General features: G+C 45.6%; 1 protein-coding gene across 15 annotated transcripts in view; it reads right to left on the reverse strand.

Moving 5' to 3' along the window:
* The window catches only part of CDK13 (cyclin dependent kinase 13), a 58,482-nt gene extending 46,290 nt beyond the window's left edge, over positions 1–12,192 (reverse strand). For all 15 annotated transcript variants that reach the window (XR_014942653.1, XM_085537616.1, XM_015854951.3 and 12 more), the window contains exon 1: positions 10,979–12,192. Coding sequence is in view for 14 of the 15 variants with exons in the window: in XM_085537616.1 (XP_085393742.1) it covers positions 10,979–12,192 (1,214 nt within the window). In the remaining variant the exon portion in view is untranslated. The remainder of the gene's footprint in view (positions 1–10,978) is intronic.
* Between the last annotated feature and the right edge of the window lie 2,607 nt (positions 12,193–14,799).

Genomic DNA, 14,799 nt, shown 5'->3' on the forward strand with positions numbered 1-14,799 from the left:
GTGAAAATAATGACTGTCTGGAGATCTAGAAACTACACAATTCAAAAGGCTGCGTCAATGTGTATAAGTTTCCCAAAGTTTAGGGCAAATAAAATTAAAGCCAATAATGATCATTATGGTCAGAAGTGATCACTACTATGCCAAATTTAATTTCAATAATAATTAGTACAGTTTTAATTATCCACTTAAAAGCACACTGCAAACCTTCAACTGAAGAAATATTTAAAACAGTATAAAAACCTTATTATTTTATGGGCAGTATTTGTTACTTTCCAGATGTACACTCTTTTTTCCTGCAGTGTTAAAAAAAAAAAAAAAAAAAAAAAAAAAAAGGGCTTTTCTTTCCAGAACAACTTAAAGACATTAAGACCAATCAAGATCATGCAAGAGCGGACTTAAAAACAACATGTAGGTGAACACTGAATACTCTATCACCAGCCTCAAATTCAGTAGCTAAAACTGTTATTGAATCAAAGAGCTAAAAGAGACCATTAAAAATCAAATCTCATGAGAACACAATGCTTGGGAATAAACGCAGTAGAATTCTATGCCAAGAAGCCATCTTACAGAATTTTCTGGTAGCGCAAAATTAAGAAGTAATGAGATGAAAGAAAAATGAAAGAAAACAAAAGCAAAACACTCAGAATTCCACTTTGTGGTTTTTCAACTAAAATTTGGGGGTTAAAGAGAAAGAAAAATGGTTTTAAGCAAGAGAACGCGCAAAATAGTACTTGGATTTGGGCTAACTGATTACTTCACTTCCCCTCTGCCTCCTAATACTAAATACTCCATCGTTACTTGAGTCTTGACAGTTAAATCACACTTTGAAGTGATATTAATGTCTATCCACCAAAAGCCAAATGAAAACATAGTACTATTTACAAAAAAAGCCCTGACAGCGTATTTCTGCTTCACTATGAAATGCCACTGAAGTAATTCTTCTTATTGTCACTTTGAATATTTAAGTAATTAAATCCTGTATTTTGGACTTACAACATTTTCTATTTTTTTTTCCCTCTATTTTTTTTTTTTTTCCAAACTGGAAAAAAAAAAAAAAATAGGCAAAGTTCTATAATATAAAGTTATGATAGGACAGTGGGAAACTAAATGGAGGCTGAGATTATGCAGATAATAAAACACATTTCAAACTGCGAAGCCAGAATGCTTGTCACATTTATCTCCTTTTCTGACGAGATATCACAAGGAGGGATCCTGCTTGTAGATCTGCACTGGAAATAGAATCAGTATAATTCCATGTCTCTAGCATCAAGTACAAGCTAATAAGCAATATGAGTCCTAAACTGACCCCTCTAACTGATGCATCATTTGCAAGAATGTCTCTGACCTGTCTTGGAAAACATCTGCTTGCACACCTCGTTCCTGATTAGCTATCTCAAACAAACTTGCTCCACTACCTATAGGACATTCTTTCCACCTTCAAAGAACCCACTACAATCTGCCTCAGCTGTATACAGTTTTTAACCATACAACACATCCTAGAGGTATTTAAATCAAGACTGTTGCTTTCCTAAGTACAATTTCTGTGCTTTTTTTTTGTTTTATTTAGAAAGATGCCCAACATGAACAAAGAAATGTATGTCAGCAAAAGAAACAGGTGTAATTCCACATTCACTTGAAAACAGAAGCAGCAGCTTAAGACACCACAGCTCCTGAGAAACCACGTCTGATCACAAGGCTGTTTCTGTTCATTAGCTCAAAATAAAATAAGTTAATTTAAATCACTACTAAGTGAAAAAATCTATTTGAATTACAGTAACCAGAAACACTCATCTGATCAGCTATCAACACTTTGGTAAGGAAGAGCCAGTAAATCTATATTCTACCTTCAAAAATAAACATGTAGGCAAGCTAAACATTGACAGTGGCTTGAGGTGCACATTTTATCAACACCAGCAAAGAGCTGAGAAAGGGAACATGGATTTATGCAAGCTCATGAAAGAAAAAACAGCAACAAAAAAAAAACATCCACTAAGTTCTCCACCCTACGTATGACACCTCAAATGGCTTAACTTCATCATGTCAAAACACACACACTCAAGCATTTAGGAGTCGGTTCCAATATATCATGCAACCCTTAGTATCAGATCAAAATGATGGTTATGCAATAAGCTGAGTAGACTGGTTTAATCTGAGTTTTTCATTATTTATATCAGTAAAAGATATCCACGTTGCATTACAGAAAGCATTCCCAGGCTAATAATAAACCAACTCTTCCACTGGCTTCCCATAGACCTTTGTCATAATGTCTTGTTGTACCTTGTCCACTAGGCAAGAGAGTTACAGGAAACACAAACACCTTCAACTGAACAGAATGAACCACAGGTAAAAGACAGCTCTGTCAGAGCACCAGTAATTCAAGTTATAAGTACTGCTCTGAAAGTAATGCCTCCTATCTATTTTACTATGTTGGCCCATGACATCGGAGGCAGACACTGATGGTATGACAGTACAGACTGAACCTTCCCACTAATATTCTGTTACATTTTGTTGCAGTGCAACAATGGCAACAGAGGGACAGTCTGACCAAATGGTATCTGATGTGGAAGTATGTATGAAGCAAAGATGCATCACTGAATGCCCCCATGTGGAAAAAAACAGCATCCACTGACATGCTTTGACTTTTGCAGAACACGTGTGGAGACCAAACAGCAGATCTTAACATAGTGAGGTGGTAAGCAGCGTGCTTCAGCAATGTTAATGGCAAAGTGAAAGGCAAATCTGGACAACCAGGCACAGCTGAAGGACACTGCAATCAGCTCATCTCTGTAAATTGGCTAATAATGGTGACTGCCTTGAAAAACAGGGTTTTGCAGCTAAGAATTTGTTCTATTGCATTCTAGCAAGTGTTGCTACGCTCTTTGTATCTGTTGTGGTTTCCATGGAAATAAATAGGAGGCATTACTTTCAGTGTGACCTACATAACATAAAACTGCTATTCTCCTAAGTTTAGTGATCTTTTCAAATATTTAACCACCATTTTCTTTCATCAGCATTAGTTCCAAAGTCCCAAGAAAACCTCCCAGTCTAAACAAAATTTACGTGCAAGTTCCTACCTACAAAATGCCACAGAAATAAAACTATGGATGTTTACAAGCTTTCCCTAAGAAGTGCACATGGAACTGAAAATGGTGATATGCTGCTCTATACGTAGAGCCAGTCAACTCACGCTGTCCAGAGCTAACACTCGTTTCAAATAAATGATGAAGTCATAGCATCACAAAAACAGGCTCACATGGTAGCTATCACATGCCATTTTAACAAGACACTTATATTTGACTGTGACCTTGATAAAACAGCAGGAGATGCACCTGAAATACAGTATTCCCTCCATATTCCACCTGACTTCTGTTAAACACACATGTACACATACATGCATATACAAAATGCCTCATCTGACACTTGCCACTGATTATTTTGTTGTCAGCTAGGATGGTTTGTTTTTAACATAGTAACCATGAACAAAAGGATAGTGGCTTACAATTGAGTTGCAAACAAACAACAAACCCAACAAAACAATCCAGATTTTCTCACCCAAATCTACAGAGATCAGGAGCCAAACTGAAGGTAAGGATCATAGCTAGCCTACCCAGTGAAAGCACTGGCATCTGCAGGCAGTGCACCCTTAACTTTTGTCCCGTTTACAGGTACTTGTGTTGTGCTTATCCATCAACAGCCTTCTATAAGCAATGTGAATGCACTCCACACAGCTCTATGTCCCTAGAGAGAGGAACTGCCAAACTCACTCTCATAAAACCACTTCTGAACCATCTACGTGTTTCAGTGTTTTTTATATGCAGAGGGAAGGGAGAAAAAAAAAAAAAAGGAAAAAAAAAAAAATAGATTTGCCTAAAACCCACAAATAACAGTAGGACTAGACTGCACTAGAAAAAAGTTCTTTACATAGAGCTGCTTTTTTCCTTCCCTGGAGACAGCAACAAAGGACACTAGGAGCACAACCTGATTAGCTGCAGAGGGAAATTGAAGTAATTGCATGATTATATGCCTAGCTAAAATATGAAACCAGAAAGAAATTTTCAAGATGCTATCTAAAAATCATATAAGCAAATAGGAGTGTGTAAAGAAACAAATGAAGAAAGCACTAGTAAGGAATTAATCTCCAAAACAAAACTTGGCACTGCCTTCCACATCATATGCCTTCCGCATACGATGGAGCCGCTCTCCATCATATTTGAGAAGTCGTGGCTGTCAGGTGATGTCCCGGATGATTGGAGGAAGGGTCGTATCACTCCCATTTACAAGCACGGGAGCAGGGAGGACCTGGGGAACTACAGGCCGGTGAGTCTCACCTCCGTGCCTGGGAAGATTATTGAACAGATCCTCCTGGACAACATGCTTGATCACATAAAGAACGAGCACGTGATCCTAGACAGCTAGCACGACTTCACCAGGGGAAGGTCATGCTGAACTAATCTTGTGGCCTTTTATGATGGAGTGACGACGTTGGTGGACGAAGGGAAGATGACCGATGTCATTTACCTGGACCTGAGCAAGGCCTTTGACATGGTCCCCCACCACATTCTCATCTCCAAATTGGAGGGAAGTGGATTTGATGGGTGGACAACTAGACGGATAAGCAATTAGTTGAAAGGCCGCAGGTGGTGGTCAATGGCTCTATGTCCAGGTGGAGGCCGGTAACGAGCGGTGTCCCTCAAGGGTCTGTCTTGGGACCGGTGCTCTTTAACATCTTTATTAATGACATCGATGAGGGAATGGAGTGCACCCTCAGCAAGTTTGCTGATGACACCAAGCTGAGTGGTGCAGTCGATAACGGTGGAGGGAACGGATGCCGTTCAGAGGGACCTTGACAGGCTGGAAAGCTGGGCTCAGGTGAACCTAATGAGGTTCAACACGGCAAAGTGCAAGGTTTTGCACTCGGGCTGGAAGAACCCCAGGCACCTGTACAGCCTGGGAGGAGTTGTCCTTGAGAGCAGCTCGGCAGAGAAAGACCTGGGGTCCTGATGGACGAAAGACTCAACATGAGCCAGCAGTGTGCTCTTGCAGCCCGGAAAGCAAATGGAATCCTGGGCTCCATCAGGAGAGGGGTGGTCAGCAGGTACAGGGAGGTGATTGTCCCTCTCTACTCTGCTCTTGTGAGGCCCCATCTGGAGTAATGTGTCCAGGTGTGGAGCCCTCAGTACAAAAAAGACATGGAGGTTTTGGAAAGGGTCCAGAGGAGGGCCACAAAGATGATCAGGGGGCTGGAGCACCTCCCTTATGAAGACATGTGTGCCCCGGTGGCGCAGTGGTTAAAGACGCCGCCTTGCAACACTGAGACCCGGAGTTCGAATCCCCCCTGTGGCGCAAGTGGTAGAAGTGCCGCTCTGCTACACAGAGGCTTGAATCCCGGGGGCTGGACTCGATGATCTCTAAGGTCCCTTCCAACCCGCACAAAACTATGAAACTATGAAACTATGAAGACAGGCTGAGGGAGTTGGGCTTATTCAGCCTGGAGAAGAGAAGGTTGCGGGGTGACCTCATTGCAGCCTTTCAATACCTGAAGGGAACTTACTCCCAGGAAGGGAGTAAACTCTTCGAAAGGGCTGATAATAGCAGGACTAGGGGAAATGGTTTTAAGTTAAAAGAAGGAAGATTTAGGTTGGATGTTAGGGGGAAGTTCTTTACTATGAGAGTGGTTAGGCCCTGGAACAGGCTGCCCAGGGAGGTTGTGGATGCCCCGTCCTTGGAGGTGTTCAAGACCAGGTTGGACGGGGCCCTGGGCAACCTGATCTAGTAAAGGTGTATGATTGGTGGCCCTGCTAGGCAGGGGGGTTGGAACTACATGATCCTTGAGGTCCCTTCCAACCAGGGTCATTCTGTGATTCCTCCATATTTCAGAAGACAAAAAGAAAGCAGTCTTTTCTTCCACCAAGAGAAAAACAGTTGTTGCTCAACTCACTGTTCATTGTGCAACAACACTCAAAATATCTAATTAGTCACAAGCTTTGAAACTGTCACAGTGTTCCTCTTTCTAGCAATTAAACATACTGTTACATTGCTTTGGTAATATATATCAGCTACTAACCAGGAGATTCCTAATGAACTTTAACCAAACTGTCTACTGCTGTTAATAATACCACCTGCATGTCAGCAGGCAATGAAACAATTCCAACTAGTAACTGAAAACTTGAAGTTTTACTACATTTTACTATCTCGACATATGAAAGAAGGAGGAAAAATACTGCTGTTCACACAAGTCAGATTTCCAGGAGCACAAATCTCACTTAGCTGAAATGTTTTTTTCATGTCATACTACTACTTTACGTGTTTCTCTGTTCTCCAGTCCACTCTCACATATTTATTAAAAAAACAAAAACACCTAAATTTTATTAACAGATCAGAGCAGTCATGTGTTCTCCTATTTATAAACTTGAAAACCTCTCTTAACTGCTCTGCCAGTTAGATGTAACGTGCCAGCAGCCAGATATGTATCACCGAAGTATAAACAATAATATACTTGGAACATATTAGTATCTATAGAGTGAAACAATGAAATTCATTCTTCTCCTATTACATTTAGACAAGACACAAAGGGATTCATCAGAATCAAGAGCTGAATAGTGAGAAAGCAAATAGAACCAAAGAGTGTTAAAAAACCCGCTGCAGTCTAGATCTACTGTTAACAATCACTGAGCTGCATTAACAAGCAGGCACTGCCATCTTCCAGTTCACGGTAAGGTTGCAGAGCATTTGAGAGGGGAGACCTAAATTTAATCAGTTGGCTTCACCACACATCTTCCAAGACATTTATAATCATTCAGTAACATAAACCATCTCGACAAAATATCACAGCTTGTAGTATAGCTATTTCATGTTGCAGCAGCAGGCAAATGTATAATTCATTTCTATAAGTCCTAACAGTATTGGTGCTCCCCCTTAACATTTTACTAACTACTTTCTCAAGCTTAGTTCAGGCTTATATTCTAATCAGCTCTGCAACGAACATCCTATTGTGCTTTGCACATGAAGACGTAACTTGCTTAACCATTTCAAACCGGCAATCTTTAAAAGGGCATCCAATACATACAGCGTAACAACACTGAAAAATTCTAAGCATGTTTTGTTTCTCAAATCAACTTCATAGTCCTGTGTTCTCAGATGAAAACTTTGCAAACAAAGAAATCAACCAGCAAAAAGCATCAACTCAAATTCTGTATTATAAACACAACGCAAGGTTTGTTTTTCAAATGAAGTCCCTTCCCACAAGGAAAAAAAAAAATAGAGATCAACAAGGAAACTGAAAGGCACATCATCAAGGTAAGAGGAAATCGGCAAACAATCCTTCACACATAAGCAAAAGGTCAAGTCCAGAGTGAGTCTTAAACGCACTGGAAGGAATAGCTATTCCAACAGTGAAAATACAGTTTCACTTCAAAATTCTCACAAAATACAGTTTTACTGAATAAGATTAAAGAGTTTGGGGAAAGATTTTCTGTATAAAACAAGAGGGAAAAACATCTGAAAAGCTCTCCTACTGCTTTAAATCCAAAAGCATCAAGTTCACTGGTTGCAAAGCTTTTTTTATATATGGTTTATGAAACCGTGGGTTCCGCATGAAGTAGGCATTTTCTCGCTCAACAAACATTATACCATTTTCTCTATGCTTGTTTCAGTTGTGCACAGAAGTGATCCATATTTCACAAAGCCTCAGTGCTACGTTACCTATAACAGAAAAAAAGGAATGGCTCCAGAGTTCAAGTAAGAGGAAGTAATCGTGTATTTTTCCTTTCCTGTAAGCAACATCCACACACCATACTGCATTACTATGCTAGTAGTGCCCCACCTACTTACTTCCATCCAGGCAGATGGGTAGGTGTATCCAAATTTGGAAAATGCAATTACTCATATATACAGTTAACCGAATTAAATGTGTGATCACACAGCATATGATCTGACTGTAATTATGGAAACCATCACTCCCTACAATGCCATCCTAAGCTAGTTTCCAAAAAGACTCTCCTTATTTTAATTGCGGTGGTTTTATGTTGTTTGGTTTTGGTTGGTTTTTTAATTATTATTGTTGTCTGTGTATTACAAAGATAGAGTCCATCTTATCAGTAGAAAAATAACTTTCTTGTGCTTTTTGTAACATGGAAGAATTCCCATTACCAAAAGTGTGCATGCACTACTTAAGAACAAGTGCACGTTAGAATATACAAGACAATACAAATCCACAAACAGCAAGTGAAAAAGTTCTTTCCATCAAGTGAAAATAGCTCAAGCAATCAGTCTCCACAAAATATAAATGTTTACTACAATTACAATAGCAAAAGCAATTAGGCTACCATTCAAACAATTTTCCAAGCATAAAACATGTGTTTTTGTCTTTGCTTCTGAACAGAAGCAATCTCCAGGCAACAACAATGGTTACTGGTTAGTGACTTCTGTAATTCAGAAGTTACATAATTATTCTGTTACTGCTGCTTGAGAAAACCAGGAATTCACATGAGTGAAGCTGACTTCACTTGTTTCTCTCCTACTGTTTACCAGAACTTTCTCCCTAATCAGCTCAGACACAGATGAAAACAAAAAAAGACTCCAGACACAAGTTGTCCAAGCTTGCTAGAATCACTTCATTCTCACCTTCTATGTACTAAAATACCTTGATAAGTAACACAGCACTGAACACATGAAATACAGACTGAAAAGAGCAGAAAGACTCACAGTCTGGACTGCCTAGGACCATACAAAGTTGTTACTATCCTGACATCATTTTAGATAGATGCAACCCCAAAATCGTGTTTTTAAATCACCTGAATCAAAAGGACAGGTGCTCTAAGAAGCTGCTGCCTCCATGAAATCATTATATTCTGTCCAGACATAGGGTGCTATATCGTTGTCTAAACAACACAGCAGCAGTTTTCATCATTTTGAGTGCAATACCATACAGTCAAGCAACAGAAACAATCACGACAGCTCTGAACGGCTAACACAGCAATACAGCTGTCTTCCACCCTTCCCGACAACTGGAGTGCACATAAAGCAACTCGTATTTCTTCACTACCAGCATATATTTCATGCAACAAAGACCATCTTCACACTATTGGCTCCTTTCTTTTTCTGTGAAAACATCATTTATTTTAATGAAAGCCACATTTGGGCAGACAGACAACTTCTTCCACACAGACCAATGTCCTCTTCTACTCAGCCATTCTAGCCTCTCCCAAGTAAATCTGAAAACGTGCAGTAGTTAACAAAACAATTTATCTGTGCACAGATAAAAGACAGGATGCAAATTAAAGTTTAACAGGAGGAAGGAAGGAGTGAAGTCACAAAGCTACCTCCTGGAAGCAGATCTGCAACTCAAGGAAGATTTACACACTTAGAAGAAAGAGAACATAAGCATCAGGAAACAAACCGTCATGCTTCAAACCACAGGCCCACTACCAACAGAACCAAGTAAACAAAACACTCCTACAGATCTCTCTGTAACTGTATCCTGCAAGACCTCCTGTACCTTCTACTACCAGCCAGCACGTAAAGCAGGGTCTCAAACTAACTCAGCTATTAATCTGCCTAATATGGCTGTGCATAAGCACAAGCCTACAGCATGCAACTCTATCATCAATAGCTTTCTTATTCCAAGACACTAGTATTGACAGAAAATACTGTTTTCTAGAACATTTAAATAAAGATAATCCAGAACTGTTCCTGCTATTCCATTACACAAATCATCCTGAAAAAGAATCCTTAACAACTTGGCACCAGCTCTCACAAAACAACAACGAACAGCTCCTTTTCTGAGCTCTCCCAGTGCTTCCTACTTGAAGCAGTCTATTGTTAACAAAACTTTTCCATACAACTCTACATTAAAATGATTGAGGTTTTTTTTTTGGTTTTTGGGTGGGTTTTTTTTTTCATTCCAAAGGCACCTTTGTTCTGCCCAGTATACTTTAGGGCAAAGTGCAGTTACTTCACTCTTTAAACAGCATTTGACACACAGCCCAGATAGAAGACCCTAACAACAGCCATCAAGATATGGCTGTGGCTGACCCAACGTGTTCATCAGAAACATCCAAGAGATGTTCTCAGACAACCTTCCAGGTAATGCAGTGCAAACAGAATACTTGCCAACATATCACTCGATACATTTAAATTCAGATGTGAATTTAAATAAACTTGTACACAGTGCAGCAAGAGTACAACTCCAATATGAGAAATACAAGTCTTCAGTGATAAGTATGCGCTAACTAAATGCTTCCAATTCCCTGTAGTACTGCTGTTAAAGTTCAAATATCTTGAAATGCTTTAATGCTGTGGTGCTGTTTGCATGTGATTATTAGAGGTAAAGCATTCATTTCTTCTCTATATAAAATACGGCAAGTCACAGCAACACTGACATTCACAATTTAAGTTTGCACAAGGAGGATGATTTGCAAGCCGCATTGAATAACAGAACAGCAAATCAGTTTATCTACAATTTGTCATTTTCCTAGTGAAACAAAGTCTAAACCTTTGAATAAACGCCTAAAAAAAGATTAAATCAAGAAACACTAGCAAAAGGAATTGCCCACCAACTTGGTTTCTTTTGCATCATTAATACGCTGGTATCAGTTTGATATAAGTTGCACCCTGGAACAGAAAATATACCAGCATGTACCTGAGAACACCCTACTTCATAAGATTTAAAACCCCTAACAGGACCTTCAGAAAACTTGCCCTCTGCCAAGTACTTCCATTATCATTCACGTTGGAAAAGTAGCCCTCGGTATTTAGCTATGCAGCCTCCCCAAAACATAAAATAGCTACAGAAGAGAAGCGTTGCCCACACCTCCTTTCTCCCCAGGTCTGGGCAGAAGGATCTCCACTTGCCCCTTTTCCCTCAGCCCAGGCGCAGGAGGGCCAGCAGAAGGGCTTTTGTCACCAGACACCTGCTGACCCTCTCCTCTGCCCATCACCCACCCTCCTCCTCCGTCCCCCTCCCACGGCCCACACTCACCGGATAACGGGGCTGTAGGGGCTCCGCGACCGCCGCCAGCTGCTGTAGGGGCTGGGTGACACATCTCCGCCTCTCTCGTAGGAGCTGTGCCGACTGTAGCTGGGGGAGCGACGGCGGCTGTAGGGGCTGAGGGGCGAGCGGCCGCCCACGGGGCTCAGCGATTTGCGGCTTCGTAGGCTTTGCGAGGAGCGATGCAGAGGGGGACTGTCATCCCGGCCGGGGCTGGGGGATGAGCGCTGCCGCCGGTAGGCCTTGGGCTCGGGCTTGTCGTCGCGGTAGGCCTTCGGCGGGTCCTTGTAAGCCGACGGCGGCTCTTTGGCCGCTTTAGTCCGGCTACGGTGCGCTTTGCTCTCCCGCTCTTTCCTGCCGCTGCCAGGCGAGGAGAGGGAGCCCTTCCTGCGGCCGTCGCTGCCGCCGCCTCCGCCGCTCTTGAGTCCCTCCCGGTCCTGGACCCCGGCGTGGTTGTGACGGCCGCGGGACTTGGAGGAGGACGAGGCGGCCTCGCTCCCTCCGCGGCCTGCCGCCGCCCCCTCCTGCTGCGCCTTCTCCTCCCCCCGCCGCCGGTGCTCCCGGTGCCGCTCCTTCGAGCGGCCGCTGCCGCTGCGGTGCTCCCGACGGGATCGCCCGCTCCTCTCTGCCTCGCCCCGCTTCCGCTGACTCCCGCCGCCGCCGCCACCCGGGGACGAAGCCGGGCTCCCCACACAGCTGCCCGCGCCGCCGCCGGCCGCGCCGCCGCCCACCAGCCCCTCGGACTGGGAGCTCACGTCGTCGTACTCCTCCACCAGCGTGCTCAGCCCCCCGCTACCGCGCCGCTTCTCCGCCTCCTGGGTCCCGCCGCCGCCGCCTCCCCCGCGGCCCCGCCGCCGTTTGTGCCGGGAGCCCGAGCGCCGCTTGCCCCGCGGCCGCTTCCGCTCCCCCCCGTCCCCGCAGCAGGAGGAGGCGCCGGTGGCCGCCAGGAAGAGCAGGGACTGCGGCGGCAGCGGCGGCTGCAGGAGCGGGGGCTGCAGGAGGGGCGGCTGTAGGAGCGGGAAGAGCAGCGGGTGCGGGGCCGGAGGCGGGGGGGGAGGCTGCGGCTGGGCCGCGAAGCGCTTCCGTCTCCGGTGATGCAGTCGCTTCTTGTCGGCAGCTGCCTCCGCCGCCGCGCTGCCGCCGCCGCTCCCCCAGCCCCGGCTTCCCCCGCTCCCGCCGGCCGCCGCCTCCGAGGTGCTCGGCATCGAGATCACTCACGGCCGAGGACGAGAATGCGGCCTAGGGACTCAGCCGCCGCCACCGCCGCCTTCAGGGCGCCATGGAGACGCGGCGCCGCGCCCGCCCCGGGCCGCCCGCTGAGGCTCGCTAGCTCGCTGCTGCCGCCGGCACCCGCCCGCCCGCCTCACATGGGAACCCGGGGCCGGGCCGGAGGCAGGCCGGCAGAGCGACGGGGCCCTGCCGCAACGCGGAAGTGTCTCCCGGGAGGCCGCCTCCGCCTCACTCCATCCTGGGCCGCCACGGCCTCGCTCGGCGCCGGGCCGCGCTGCGCGGTGTTAGGCCGCCCGCGGGCCGTCGCCGCCGCCTCCTCCTCCTCCCGCACCCGCTCCCCGGCCAGGCGGCGGGGTCAGGCCGAGCCGGGCCGCCTCTCGGCGGGGTGTCCGGAGCGGCACGCGGCCCTGCGCTGGCCCCGAGCCCGCTTACCCTGCGCGGTGATTCCCAGGTGCCTGGTGCCGTGCGGCCGCCGGCCGGGAGCGCTGCCCGCGGCTGACACACGCATACACACGCACCGGGGACACGGCCCGGCGGAGCGCGGCGCATGCGCGAGGCCGGCGACAAGAGGAAGCCGCGCCCCGCCAATCGCGCGCCAGACTGCCTTCCTCGTCCGCATGCCCGAAGCCGGGCACACCGCCCCGCTCTCGCGAGATCTTCTTTCCCTTCTCCTCCTCCGGCCAGCTCTCGCGAGCCCTTGTCTTTCCCACTGCCGCGCTCTCGCGGAGTTCTTCTCGCGAGAACGAGGTGGCGCGATGGACGTCTGGAGCTGGTTTTAGCATCAGCGCGGCGCTGTTTGTTAAGTGACGCTTCTGCTGTTATGTTGATGATTTGCCAAAGGGAAAATAGATACGGCCGGAAACTTACAAAGCCTGATCCTGTGGCCCACACGTGTGCCATTCATTTAACACGTAGGAGCAGGGTAGCACACAAAGTCTGGTCCTGTTTTTGTTAGTGGCTTACAGGTAAGAAATGAAAAAAAGCAGAGTTAGGATCATCATCTCTATATCCTTTGTTTTACATAAGAAGTCTGTATGTTGCAGAGAATCCCATGCAAGCAGTTATCCTGTCTGTGGCTGCTTTGTTCCACAGGGCAACTTGAATAACTTCTTATCAGAATTAAGAAATTGCATAATAGCTGCATATTAGGTGAAACCAAAAGGCAGACTACACAAAAGAAAAGATTTTTGAGACCCTTCTAGAATTCCATCAGGAACAGTTTCCTACTGCCTAACCCGCCCCTCCCCTGGCACAGCTCCATACCGTTCCCCCAGGCCCTGTCGCTGTCACACAGCAGAGCTCAGCGCTGCCCCTCCGCTCCCTGAGAGGAGCTGCAGCTGCTGTAAGGCCTCCCCTCGACTCCTCTGCTCTAGGCTGAATAAACCAAGGGACCTCAACTGCTCCTCATACACTTTGCCCTCCAGACCCTTCACCCTCTTTGTATAGCCCATTCGGATCTTCTCTCATAGTTTTTATGTTCTTTTCTTACTGCAGTGCCTTAATGTGCACATAGTTCTCAAGATGAAACCACAAAGCACAGTGGGACAACACCTTCCTTCGCCCAGCTGGCAGTGTGGCCCTGCTCATAGAATCAGAGAATCATAGAATGGCCTGGGTTGAAAAGAACTGCAGTTGTTGATCTAGTTTCAACGCCCGTGCTATGTGCAGGGCTGTCCACTGCTAGACCAGGCTGCCCAGAGCCACATCCAGCCTGGCCTTGAATGCCTACAGGGATGGGGCATCTACAACTTACTTGGGCAACCTGTTCCTGATGGGTACTGTTGACCCTTTAGGCTGCCAGGACACACTGCTGACTCAGATTGAACCTGCTGCTGACCAGAACCCCCAGATCCCTTTTCATTGGGCTGCTCTCCTGCCTCCTGTACTCCAGTTTTATGGGTTACCCTGTCCTAGAGGCAGAATCTAAAAAATTATGTTTTTAATTCTCATGCAGTTGGTGATTGTCCAGACCAGGACATTAATGTGGTTAAACAGGACTTTCCTCATATGAAACTGTGTTAGCTGTGACCTGTGACTGCATTGTCTTTCAGGTGTTTTTAAATAATTCACAGATAATCTTACCCATATTTTTTCCAGGCACCAAATGGAAATTGATAGGCCCGTAATAAGCAGTCTTTTTTACTCTTCTGAAAAAAAAAAAAAAAAAAAAAAGGATAATATTTGCCAGCTTCCAGTAAACTAGGACCCCTCCAGATTCCCAAGGGCATTGAAAAAATTATTGAGAGACTTCTCATGATGACATCAGCCAGCACTTTGATTAACATGAGATGAATCCCATTGGGCGACAAAGACTTAAGCACATGCAAGTGGAACAGACAGACAGCTTGGGCACACCCTGCAGCCTGAGGCTGGGATGACCACACGTTCCCTAGGAAGCTCTGTCTGGGTAGCTGTATTGATTTCTGTGGCTCGAGAGGGCACAGGGATGCAGAGGACATGGCTTTCTGCTGGGCGTGGATGATAGCTGCTATTTGAAGAGGCAGAATCATACTGCCTTGCTTGCACACAGTTTTGCAAAGAACTCTACACAAACACTAAAAAATTGTTGACTTTCATAGGTT

The sequence above is a fragment of the Coturnix japonica genome, chromosome 2 (assembly GCF_054131305.1).
Source record: "Coturnix japonica strain WE chromosome 2, WE-NBRP24, whole genome shotgun sequence".
Taxonomy (NCBI): Eukaryota; Metazoa; Chordata; class Aves; order Galliformes; family Phasianidae; genus Coturnix; species Coturnix japonica.